The sequence below is a fragment of the Triplophysa rosa genome, linkage group LG15 (genome assembly GCF_024868665.1).
Source record: "Triplophysa rosa linkage group LG15, Trosa_1v2, whole genome shotgun sequence".
Taxonomy (NCBI): domain Eukaryota; kingdom Metazoa; phylum Chordata; class Actinopteri; order Cypriniformes; family Nemacheilidae; genus Triplophysa; species Triplophysa rosa.
Window position 1 is genome coordinate 4,113,415 of NC_079904.1, and position 13,644 is coordinate 4,127,058.

Sequence of the window (13,644 nt, forward strand, 5' to 3'; positions counted from 1 at the left end):
GGTAAATGTGAATGAATATAATTAACAGACGTAACTTTCCAAAGTTCCAAGATTTTAATAATGACACCATAATGTCCACGTTCATTCCGTGCTTAAAGTTTCCTGGCACAAGTGATGTTTTACGCCTACACCGAAGCGATTCATTTGAGATTAAATCAAGAAAGGCGGCGCTTTTAAAAATAATAAAAAGCACAGACTAATCTACTGTCACCTCAAATGAAAGGGATCTCCTGCAGCGTATAACTGTTGGACGCTCCTTCCAATCAGATATTACAGCCTAATCACCTCATTAGTATTCATAACCGGCCCTGTGTCCAAAAGTGTGTACTTTGAAAGTGCATACTGAATTAGAAGTACCTACTTCACCACTGAAACAGTATAATCTATAGTATGTGTGGGTAAAGAATGCATATATTCAGGACAAACTGTTGTACATCCGCCATGTTTTCATGGTCATGTTGCTTAACCTATGACGTACTACAGCAACAGTGAAAATAATTTTGCAAGGTGTTTTTTAAAAAGTGCAAAATAACAACAAGAAACGCATTTTTGGTGCCCAAGTCATTTATAACCTGTATGACTATCTTTCTTCAGCAGAACGCAAAAGAAGATATTTTGAAGGACGCTGGTAACCAAATAACATCAGTCTGCATTGACTTCCATTGTGTGGACACAAAACCACCGAGACATTTCTCAAAATATCTCAATCTCTCAAAGAGTCAAATACAGGTTTTGAACAACCCGACGAACAAACGAACTTTAACTCTTTGAATTTTGCAGCTCCCGCGGCTTTAAGTTTCCAAGTAATGCGTACTAAGAAACCTTGGCTGTAACAGCAGACTATTGGGTATTTCTCGCAAACTGTATTTTGCATACTGAGGTTTCAGATGCAGGGCACAACTCCGGTGAGCCACGTTTCTTTTAGAGAGTTTTGCATCATTTTGCTGCTTGGAACATTAGCAAACAAAATGTACTGAAGACAGATCGAGCAAACCAGCCAAGGAGAACCCCAAGGCAATGGAGGTATGAAGATACCTAGAACAAGTAAAGAAGAACACTCATTAGATTTAACTGCAGACAATGCTGGAAAACAATGTTACTTAACAGACTTCAACTTGACTGCAGGCTAAAAATAGTTCTTTTTCTAGCCTCAATTCACCAGAGCTACAGGCTAGCAGCTAAAAATGTGTGGAGGACTTGAATGAGCTTCTTATCATTGATTGTGCGTTTACCTTGAGGGCTCAGGCAATTCACTAACACGATAGCACGGAAAGTTGATTGCCTGCTCGAAGCCGAATCAAGCGAATTGAAAGAAATCATCACAGAGGCCGAATGAAATAACAGTGAGAAAAGCAGAGCCTGGGTTTCCCATGATCCTTTGCACCTGTTCACACAGGTACGGTATGACCTTTGCACACGACGATAACCCAAAACACAAGCACAACGGAACTTTGGCTAATTTGGCTAATAGTTATTAGGGCCGTCACGGTTATGAAATTTGGCTGACGATTAATTGTCTAATAAATCATTGCAATTATGACGATTAATTGTCTGTTTTAGAGCTTTGACTTTTAATTCTCATACATTTTTTATTCAGCTTTGAAACGACCATATTGTTCTGAATATAAAGACTATGTTCTTTTTCTTGGAAATACATAGGAAAAAATTGGGTCATCATACTTAAGGTTTAGGCTTTTACCTGTCAATAATACAACCGCCAAATACTTGTAAATTAAGTAAATTGATCAGGAGTGAATTGAAGCCACCATTAAAATGCTATCAGTCATAGAAAAGCTTCTAGTCTGTTTTTTCTCACTTGCAAGACTACAATAAAAGTTTACTTCTATGTTAATGAGATTTTGGTAGACTGGTTTTCACACTGAAATAATATTAAGTTGTACTGCAGGTTATTTTTATGGTATATGCTTTAGTTTTTTTTAAAGTGATTGTGTTGTGGTGGTACATTTTACAAGTATTACCATGCTTTAGTTACAATATATACACTAAAATATGCAATATGCAGATGCACTACAGCTCCCCCTAGTGTCTTCTATAGAGATGTGCAGTAATTGCGATGATCTGAAACCACCGCGATGAGGTCAAACAATCACGATGAGATGATTATTTAATAATCGTGACAGCCCTAATAGTTATTAAAAACATTTTTGCAGTAACATAGAAATAACTATTTATCAACATTACCTATGTTTAAAAACATAAGAACATAAAAACTGTTACTGAAACATTTACGCACAGATTTGTCATCCTATTATCCAAAAGCGCCTTTGGCATCCTATTTTCAACATACTATGATTTGGGACACACTCATTATAATCTTGCCTAGAACTATACAAAAAGGAATGAGAGAGAAAATGCGAGAGTGGATTCAAGGCGTAAGGTGTTGAAGACAACAAATATTAGCACCTTTTGATGTGACAGTCAAATACATCCTACAGTAACTGAAAAATCTCATCCAATGCCAAAGCGTGCCACAAGCAAAAGTGAAGGGCAGGCCCCGCATAAAACTCAGAAAAATCAGTCTGACGGCTCTGATGAATGAAGAGACGCCTGCCGTCCACCGGGCCCCGTCGATCAGTCGAGGTCTGAATGAGGCGAATCAACCTTCACATCAGACACTCTTCCTCCCACGACAAACCTCTGCACAACCGAGAAGCAATTTCTTTATTTCCACCGTATAAAGAACAAGAAACGAATTTGTGCCGCCAGCAGACGACGGGTGAAAATATTCGTTTATCTCCAGTCTTCCCAACCCTCTGCTCAGAGGAGACAACAGAAACCCAGCGGCACAGGGCTTTAGGGAGTTTAACCATCCTCTCCTGTCGACACTGACCTGCTACAATAATGCATACGCAGCTTCTTCATCCCCTGGGCTTTTCCAGCCCAGGAAAAACCCCAGTGTGTCTGTTGCACTGACAGAAACATCCATTTTTTTTAAAAGCCCTGACGGTGCCAACACGAATGCCTTTTCTCTTCGTCGCACAAGTGAGACGGTGGTTAGGTGCATGTCTGAGTTCGCCTGAGACTTGAAAAGGTTCACGTGAAAATGAAAATCATGTCGTTATTTATGTACCTTTATGTTGTTACAAATCCGAACGATTTTTTATGTTCGGAAAAGGAGACTGAGGTAGAATGTTACAGGGATTGAGTCTCAGTCACCATTCGCTTTTATTGTATCGAACTGAAATGAAGGTGAATTGTGAGGAAGGCACTGAGGAAGAAAGCCAGTTATATGGGTAAAAAAATGCTACAAAAAGAAGCACAAATCATAAGCCAAAAGTCTCATTTTTTCACAAACGCATAACTTATCGAAAAGCTGCAGATGACTTTATCCGCATGTAGATGCACTGAAAAGGTCAAAGCAAAAAGAAAAGCAAAATTTCTTTCAATTTGCTTCTTCCCCACGGTGCTGGGAATGTTTATTAAAATAGAAAACAGAATCTTGAGCATTTTAGATGCTCAGAATGGGTACAAATGACCATGCGGCTCAAAGGCATCAGAAGAGAAAGCCGTGCTAAAACATTCATTTTCATGTGCTTTGAAGTAGATCACAGCTCCATTTATATGAACACATGAAAACGACCATTTACTGGCATGAAAACACAGGCGTTTTAATATTGCGACGAGGCTGTTAAATTATGCAAATGTGGGGTTAAAAGAGCCACGCTTTCAGAAAATCATCTCCGCTGATTATAGCGCACGACAGAAATGCAAGCGTGCGTGGAAGAGAATTTGTTCGATCACACGCGAGCGAGCCTGACTTTAATGTTGGGTATATTTTGACCTTTTGACCTGATACCTTGACCTGAGTTATCATCACTCGAGTGTGTAACACTCATTTCCAAACTATTCCATCATTTTGGACTACGTTTCTATAAAGTCACAAATCTTTCCCATCTGTTCAACAGATGCATCATCTAAATACTTTACATATTTAGATTAATAATCTATGTATATTTATTACATGGCTGTGCGGAATGGCTGACTTGGATTGGACCTATATATAATACACAATCTTGACCTTGACTAACTAAAAACTAAATTTTCCATTATATATGCAAGTAAAAAAGGTTTAAGGAAATAAATCTTCATTAAATGTCCGGTGTATGAAATTTTGCGGCATCTAGTGGTGAGATTACGAATTGCAACCAATGGCTCACTCCCCGCTCATCCCTTCCTTTCGAAGAACTACTGTGGCTGACACAGGACTAAGATGTTGTCACATTTTTGCTTCTTTGCCGAAGGAGATAACGTATTTATGAAACACGCTCTGTAGAGCAGTTTGTCCGTTTTGGGCTACTGTAGAAACAACATGGCGAATTCCATGCAAGGGGACCCGCAGTGCATGTAGATAAAAATAGCTCATTCAAAGGTAATAAAAACATAACGCTTCATTATGTAAGGTCTTTATACACCTCTGAAGACATAGTTATGTATATTATATTGCATTTCTCTCAATAGATCCTCCTCAACATTACTAATTTCTCAATACCTGGCCTATAGATAAACCTTTTTACACAATCTGACAATATTACAAAATCTCTCTTCCCTATTCAGTCTGACAATAAAATATTCATATTTTCACTAATACAGCGACTTTATGATCCATTTTACCCATAATGTGCTCATCTGAGTGAGGTCAAAGATGCTGTAAAAATTGAAAACATGTTCTGTGAAGGTTTATATGACTTTTCTGCTACATTTGCACAATTACAGCTGGGTCTTATCAGTTGGCTCAATTTATTTTGCTTCCTTTCATTCTACAGTCAAAGGTGATACGTTTCGGAAATTGGATTTATTGAGGAAAAAACGGATTTATTTATAGCAGAACAAGGCTAGCAGCAAGTTAAATGGTCATTCTAACAAAGAAATCTCCCCAAACAAAAGTAATCTAACAGAAGAAAGAGACCATGAACTGATGTACAGTACAGGTAGGTGTGGCAGCTGTGGCCATACAGTCATTTGTATTAATATAATAAATACTGTATAAAAATAGACATACAACACAATGGAAATAACTGTGCATGCTTGCTGCTGATTAACTAAAAACACATTAAAAAGTATCACAAGCCTGTGGGCTTGATGTCGCTAGACTCGCTACAGTATATTGGTGTAGGAGGAAGTAACACTGCCATAAACTACAATTCCCTAACAAGGCTACTTAGTGTTTTGAGCTACTGTAAGAGTGCAGTGCCACTTCTATGTGTTATCAAAACAAGCAAGCCGTTCCCTTAAGAAAACACTGCTAACACAGAGTCCTGCACCCTCGTGCCCTGGGCTTCTACCATCTGCTGTGAAGTACCGCCTGCGCCTCTCCAGATAATGCAAGAATCATTTTAACCCCTGGATTATGACACACGCACGCTCTCTCCCACGCCATGAGTTTACACATGACTTCACACGCAAGGCCGCATGGAATAAAAGCACCTTCCGGTAGGGCAAAAACGACTACGCGTTGGCCCTTGATGCTTAAATGCTAATGTGCTTTCACATTCTACAGCTAAAGGAACCAAAGATTAAGAGGAAATTTGTGTCTCAGGATCAGATAAAATACAGCATTGTGAAAAAATATACGTGATGTCAAATGTCTGCTATATGGAAAGTTAGACATACCGGGCCTCAATTCTCCATTATGTATATAATGTAATTATGTTACATAACACATAGGAATCCATCTCGGTAATGGTTGCAATCTACATGCAAGGGATACGGTCTGACTCGTTCTACTTTCGTCTCATTTGGAAAATCATAGCAGTATATATATATTGACTTTCAACGGCTGCATTATATTGTACAGAATACGTTAACAGCTTGACTAAAAATCGTAACGTCGGGCAACATTTTTCTAATTTATTGGGAAATGGCATCGGTTTGACAGTTGTGCAGTTGTTGTGGAGTTAGCACAATTTGTTTTACTCAACATCTCCATTAACGTTTCTTTCAAGTAGAATCTAATCTAGAAAGTCAAATCTAATTAATAAAATGAAGGAAAAGGTGGAGGGTAATGTACTACAGGCAGTTACAGAATTAGTAGTAATTTGTTTTCTTCAATTTCACAAGAAACATTTCTGGCCTCGAGTTTAGGCCGTAAAATTGAAAGTTATTATTTGATCAAATTTATTAGCAGGTGGGTTATATACCATCTAGTAAACTGTACACCAAAAAGAATTACAAACAACTTCTAAAGACTTCTGCAACCTCTCAATGAAGACGACCATAAGAAGCTTTAAAGACTAGCTAAAAAAACATTTGTGTGAATAGCATCTATTGTTTTGCACAAACAGTCTCCAGGGGGTAATTGAATTGCCGCCTAATGCTTTTGGAGATTATTGATACCTGATAGGAGGCCTGGGACCATCTGGAGGTTCTGGTTCTGAGACCGGAGAGGCCAGGATAGATCAGGGAGACTGTGTTCAGCTTCATTACGTCAATCAAATTACACTGCAATTTCCAACATACTAGTCCAGGTGAGGATGGGAATGACAATGAGCTAAGGCACTTCATTTGAGAGGCATACGACGAAACTAAATTCTTGTGTAAATGTGCTTTGCAGAAGAAAGAAAGTCATACAGGTTTGAAATGATGATAGAATTTTCATTTTTGGGTGAACTATCCCTTCAAGCAGACACTTTTTTCCAAAGCAATGCATACATTTTTTAAACACAGTTTTAAGAATACACTGTGTTACAGGTTGGTACTAGTTGGCACAGAATCATTTGTCATAGGTTGCTACAGTATTGCCTAAATTACAAGTTTCAATTGCTAATCAACAATCAGATAATACCAAGAGATGAGGTTCAATTCCCAGCACAATAGATCCTAGTCGCATGCAAATATCGTAAATGAAAGCAAATCCTCTGCATGCATTTTTGATGATACATCAATTCTCAGGTCTCACATAAAGCTATAACACCGTGACTTGGGTGTCCATGTTTAATGACAGTCTGACAGGTGCATCAATAATACCTCGCCTAGCGCTGTAATCTCATTTATGATACCCAGCCTGACCTTCTTTTGACATCATTTTAATCAACCTAACTACACAAGATCACACTGTACATAGACTCAAACGCCTTTGCGAAAGAACACAAAAGTTTTGATATATTTCTTCACACCACCATGTCCCTTTAGAGGCTCTGTACTAAACTATACTCTGGTCTCTGGATCATTCAATAAAATTGGTCATATTTCACAGCACTTCTCTTGTTTGTGAGACTTTAAACCTTGTTGAATAAAAGAGAAGGAGACTATGCTTACAGGCCTCTCTTAAAATAAACTGGTGCTACAGGAGAGGTTGATAAATGAAGTCAAGACTCCATAATTATGTCACAATTTATAAGCAGTGAATAAGAAATTCCTACTTTATGATGTCATTACGCATTTACTTGCATATCACATAAAGTAACCTGGTTTAAATCCAGCCTGTATTCATTTGGACCGGGATCTCTCCAGCTCCCCTCCAATTACGCGCATCGCGCAACCTGCGTTACGCATCTCCACAAAGCGCACAAGATTACCTTGGTCAACTGTGCTATCTTCTTGCTCATCTTCAGATGGAGGTCTTGTGTGTACTCGAGGGTTAAACCCGACGGGAAGGACGTGTTGGTGGATGTTGAAGTGCTGTTATATTTCCCCGATCCAGTCGATGCGCTGCCAGCGGGGTTGTAGTAATGCTGCCAGCCCGCTCCAGTCGCCATCTTCACGATATTATTGTACTATGACTGTAATATAAAAATGAATTGTAAAGGCAGATGGCTGACGATCTATTTCTTGTCTCCGATGCCGATTAATAAAAAATAAATACAGTGACAGTCAGGCGTTAATCCGTAAAAGTCATTATTTCACCCGGATTAAAATCGCCACATCGTCTGCTCGCATTGTAGTCTGTTATTAACAAAATCAAGACAACAATCTGAAGCGAGAGACACCGCACATTCTGTCCATTTACTTGCCGCTTTCAGAAATAGACACGGTACATCAGGTGCACTGAAGGGATTCCTGACATATCTGACGAGCCGCGCGGCGCGTTTAAAAGGCCGTCCGCGCGTCCGATGCGCGCTTGAGCGCCGGGTTTCTGCAGAAAGCGAGAGCCGGTCCAGGCGTGATCCGGGTTCGAGGCATTTCTGTCGGATCGCGTGTGTCCGCTGGTGTCTGTGCGGTGCTGCTGCACTGCTGCTCGAGAGTCTGTTACCATGGATCGTCTCAACAGTTTACATTATGCCCGTGACGTCAGTTCCGTTGTCCCGCCTCTCCTCTGTTCTCTTCTTAAGGAGGTGTGGAAAAAGGGATTTTTGCGTCCTTTCTGAAAATGTCCTGACTGGGAGGTGAAAATATATTTTTCTTAAAATTTAAAGCTACTTGCTCAGTTGCCTACTCTATAGCTCATAATGTACAATATTGTGCAACTCATGTTTCCCTTCAAAATCGACTTTAATATCGTCTACTGACTTCTTCTTAAACATAACCGTGATTTGAATGCGCTATTTTCCTTAGGACAGGACTTGCCTGTTGAAAAAAAACCAAGTCAGAATATATTTAAAGGGGTAGTCCACCCAAAAATGACATTTCTGTCATCACCCTCTTATCATTTTAAACACGTATGACTTGCTTTCTTCTGCAGAACACAAAAGAAGATATAAGAGAAAACTGTTGACTTATATTACATACAATATAAATCAATGGGGACCAACGGTTTTTTGGTTACCAACATTCTAAATGATGACAGAATTTTCATTTTGGGGTGAACTATCCTTTTAATGGTTATAATCAGTGTTGGGTGTAACTAGTTACTAAGTAATTAGTCACTGTAATTTAATTACTTTTCCCTTGAAAAAGTAAAGTAAGGGATTACTCTGGTTTTTTCTGTAATTTAATTACAGTTACTTCTGATGTAATTAAACTAAATACTTTGTGTAATATACGTGTGTGTGCAAGGAATGGACATCAAAATTCAAAGTCTAACTTTAAAATCCGTGCTTTAATGTATAATTCTCACATTTGTAATACTTTGGTTAATAATACTACTTTATGTAGTTTTATATTATTTATTTGAATGAATGAAAAGAACCGTTTCATGTCTTTCTTTGAATCACTTAACTAATCAAGGTTGATATAGGATATAGAAAGTAATTAGTAATAAGTAATTAAATACTTGTTGGAGAGAGTAATTTGTAAAGTAATCTAATTACACTATTGAATATGTAATTAGTAACTAGTAATTAATTACTTTTTCAGAGTAACTTGCCCAACACTGGTTATAATGAGAATTGTATCGGTTTTAAAGGAAACTATAATGGTCTCTGTGTCTGTATTGGAATACAGTTGAATTCTATTGATGGGGTGTTATAGCAGAAGGGAACCAAAAGAACACTGTATCAAATCATATCAACAAGGCCAAAATGACATTACATTATTACAACGATTGCAAAAAACACATCTGGTTATGGTTGAGACTATTGAAAAAATAGGGTAGAGGAATGAAAAGCAGTGTTGCAAAAGACAATTGATAAACTTTCTCCCGTTATTCTACAACTTACCTTGGATGGCATACATGGAAAGGGCTGCATTTTTCAGGATACATAACACTACATTGGTTTGTTTTAGTTCTTGTGGTGTGGATTACGCATAATGTAGTTAGCTTGCAGGAAGCCATGTGTATTAAGAATGCTAAATAATACCACCTTGGTGGCATAACAAAATAGTTGGATGCGTTGCTGCATTTAGTTAGTAGTAAGTAATAGTAAGCTAATTAGAAAAAGTAGTGAAAATTAGAAAAAAAGTATGTTTCAAAGCCTAAAAGGAGAGCTGAAGTTGGAAAAAGCTTTGATTTGCACGGTTTTACCCTGTGTTCTTGTTGTAACACTACTGATGTTTGGCGAAAAAAAGCGCAGGGAAACACTCTTCCAGCCTCTCTTTCTCCAGGGCTTCATTAAATACGAAAGTGCACACACTGCTAGCAAAAAAATGTTGCCTCGCCACACTTCTGTTCCTCCTTGAGTTGGAAACACATTCCATGCAAATGGAAGCTCATAATGTAAAACAAATGAGAAATCCAAAGGAAATAATACACTGCAAATTAGAACTAGTACGCAGACGGAAAATATTACACTTCATAAAACACAAAATAATAACACATAGATGCTATTCGACTGCTGAGTGGTGCATGCAAATCTCAACTCTTCACTCAAGGGGTTTGCACATAAATCACTAATATAAACATTCACTAGTTTGATTGTGATCATCCTGGTTTTCTGTATGCTTAGACGGTTTTAAAAGGTTCGTACGGGATTTCAAAAGGAACAAGTGCAATGCATGGGACATACAAATAAATCATATACACTAGATATCAGAATTTGCCCCAGTTACAAATAATGGTATGATTCTTCTTTTCCATTTTCATTTATTTCAGATGAATCAGACTGTCCTTGGTACAAAGGGCAATGCGTTCAAGAGTTGCTAGGCGATGTTTTGCTTAATCTCTTAGCCGATGAAACGTAAAGAGAACAAGATGACTAAATATAGCTCATAATAATGTTTTCCTGGTGCATGTATTTCAAAGATTTCTAAAAGATAGTTTATGTACCCTACAAGAGCCGTGTTGTATTTTGAATGCATCCCCACAATAAAACCAATGGGTTAAGGTGGTCTCCTCTGGCCAAGCTGGTTTTTATATACCAAAACATATCATATCAGACCAGCCTCAGCATGGAAATACATTAACAAAAAGATTCCTGAAAGATATGTATCGATCAGACTCTTTCTTATTCATAGGAGCGTGTGATAAAATAGATAACATAAGTGGCTTCATTTCTACCTGTATACAACCTGGTATCCTCCTCACCTGTCTAGTCTCATCAGACACTCCTGTAATCAAGCAGAGTGGCTATTTCCCTGTCATCTACAGCGAAGAAAATTATACATACAAGCGTTCTGAAATCCTGTCAGGGCAGGTTGCCCCTCAGCTCCTGATTTCATTTCCCACGCAGGTGGTCTGTGAAGTGGATTTCAGCTTTTAAAAGACGAATGCTTGTATTTTTGTTCTTTAAACGTTTATTGTCTTTTTGTTTTTCATTATCAAAGGTAGTTTTTAAATCGCTTTGTTGCTTTTTATTAATTCAAGTTTTAGGCAGAGTAGAGCCATCTCCATTGGTCCACGTCTAATTTAGAGGGGAGATGGCATCATTCCAGTCCGACTGTGAGAAGGCAATGCCCCTGTCTGCATTGACATCAAGAGAAGTTCTATTAAATATCAACACCCTGAGAAAGACGCATAAGGTATAGTTTAGTAAAAAGTCAGATGAATATAATATAGGTCCAGTTGGGACAGCTGAAATTAGGCCTACCAAAGAACTATTACCATACAGCGAAACAGTACTCAATAAAGCATTTGATATTATGTATTAAAGCAATCATGTCATTATTTTGAGGTGCGTTCTAATTGAAATACTAGATTAATATAAATTGTTATGATCATTATGAAGAAAAAATATATAGTTTCCCTGTCCCTCTATATTTTAAAGTCCCCGTGAACCGGAAGTTGCGATGGTTTTTACTTCCGGATTTTGACGCATTTCCGAGTGAAATAGAATTTCTAATGAGAAAAATAGTGGGCGTGGCTTTCGTCTTTTTCTGCTATTTGATTGGATGTACAAAAACAGCCGTTGCATTTTGAAATGAGCCGGCTCCCAAGCCGTCTAACATAAGTCATTTAAGATGGATAGTCATTACAGGAAGGAAGTGCAATTTCAGACTTGAACTAAAGATTATGAGAGCACACGAATTAAAAAAAAAAAGAATGACCCACATTGATAAAGTATTTACAATAAATGCTGCAATATTTCATGAAAAAATAGGCATTGCAATTTTGAATTTCACTGGGACTTTAAATTGTTATTGGATTAAATTAATTTATTTATGCACCACTAAATTCGTAAAATTCCCAAAGAAAATTTGACTGGGAATTGAGTGTTATTTGAATGCTTTTTTGGGCTGTAAGATTTATAAGACAAGAAGTGCAAAAAGAGAGGTTTAGTTTGTATATTTCATCATGCTGATCTTAAGTCCACATCAGTCATAAATAATGGATTGCATTGCTCTTACAGTTTTGGTGTTGTTTCACTTTAAAACATGTAGAGAAAGAATGGTATATTTAAACATTTTTATTTAGTAAGGACCATTACATTTAGCAAGACCATTAAAATTAAATAAGGAAAAACTTTTAAATCAATTTATAGAATGAAGATATTTAACAAAGATGTTGTTTTGTGTGCACATGTGTTTTCATATTATTCCTTAAAAACTCATATAAGCAAGTATGTCAATAAATTATAAAGGAAATGTGCTATAGGATAAAACCGTTTTAGGTCAGATCATGTAGATGCACACACACGTTGCTGCTGTGGCTGGATTAATTCATACATATTCATGTTTTATTTGTGATCTCATGGTCTATCCACATGATTCCTCTTGGTACATCATCAAACAGTGGGGTGATGGCGATGAGAGCTTCTCTTCTGCTTAAATGCAAGTGCTGAGGCTTTGCATTCCAATGTAGTTCTGATGTCTCTCCAGATATCTGGAGTCAGCATCTACAAAATAGGAAGGAAAAATAATTAAAGTAATGTAAGAAAGATTATGAATTGAAAGCTAAAATAATGACTGGCAAATTTACATAATTGTTATACTCAGAGGTCCATTGCACTGGAATAACAGACGTTCCTCTGATTTGATAAAAGTGGTCAAATTGGCCAAAAGACCTGATCTGGGTTTTAAGCAATGTCAATGATCTTAACCCCCATCAGCTGATGGCTGAAAATGGCCATTATTTAGCACCTCTCCCTGGGGCACTGAAGAAATTGCACAATTCATTTAAAGTCTCGGCCGAGATGTCACGGTGTGTCCTGACATCAGCCCATTCAATTAATTCTGTCCACAAAGAAACATTACCTGCCTCTGGCACAACTCCATTTTCAGTTTCACCGTCATGAACTGATTGTGGGTATAGTTGACAAATTAAATGGACAGGCACGTTTTAAAGGTTTTAGGGTTAAATGTATAGTGTACTGTAGGAACTAAATTTAGATGTACAATATACTCACTACAGTGAATCATTTTCAGGGTTTCTTTATTATCAAGTCAGTAATGGATACAAAATAGCAGTTTAAACCATTATGTCCAGGAAAATGATGATTTCAAGTTCATTTAATAACCTTTAACCTTTTGTGACAACATGCCCCATAAAATCACTGCTAGAGAAAACAAGCGTCTGGTCTGATTAGACTTAAGACTCAAAGGTTTATCCATATGATACTTGTATTATACGTATCGTACTGTATGCATATCCTTACGAAACATCGGATGTCCAAAGTTTTTCAGCTAATGGAAAAAAACAGTACTTTTTAAATAATTAAATACTGTGCTGTCAAAGTTGACAAGCACTTTTTAATAGTTTGTATCGGTTTGATATTTGCAAAACCTAGTGACAAACATGGGTGACTAATAATAATGATTTATGACACAAAATAAAAATCACGAAATATGGTGATACGAGGTTTCAGAAGAACAGCAGCGAAATACATTATACATGTGACAACTTGCCCCAATCTCCACTCTATGTAAAGTAAAGTT

General features: G+C 37.5%; 1 protein-coding gene across 2 annotated transcripts in view; it reads right to left on the reverse strand.

Moving 5' to 3' along the window:
* Nucleotides 1-8,269, reverse strand: part of fam184ab (family with sequence similarity 184 member Ab) — an 86,102-nt gene extending 77,833 nt beyond the window's left edge. Inside the window, exon 1 of one of the 2 annotated variants that reach the window (XM_057352970.1) lies at nt 7,536-8,269. In XM_057352970.1, the coding sequence (XP_057208953.1) occupies nt 7,536-7,715 (180 nt within the window). In that variant the 5' untranslated portion in view covers nt 7,716-8,269. The remainder of the gene's footprint in view (nt 1-7,535) is intronic. The other variant, XM_057352971.1, reaches the window with a different exon arrangement.
* Nucleotides 8,270-13,644: the final 5,375 nt, after the last annotated feature.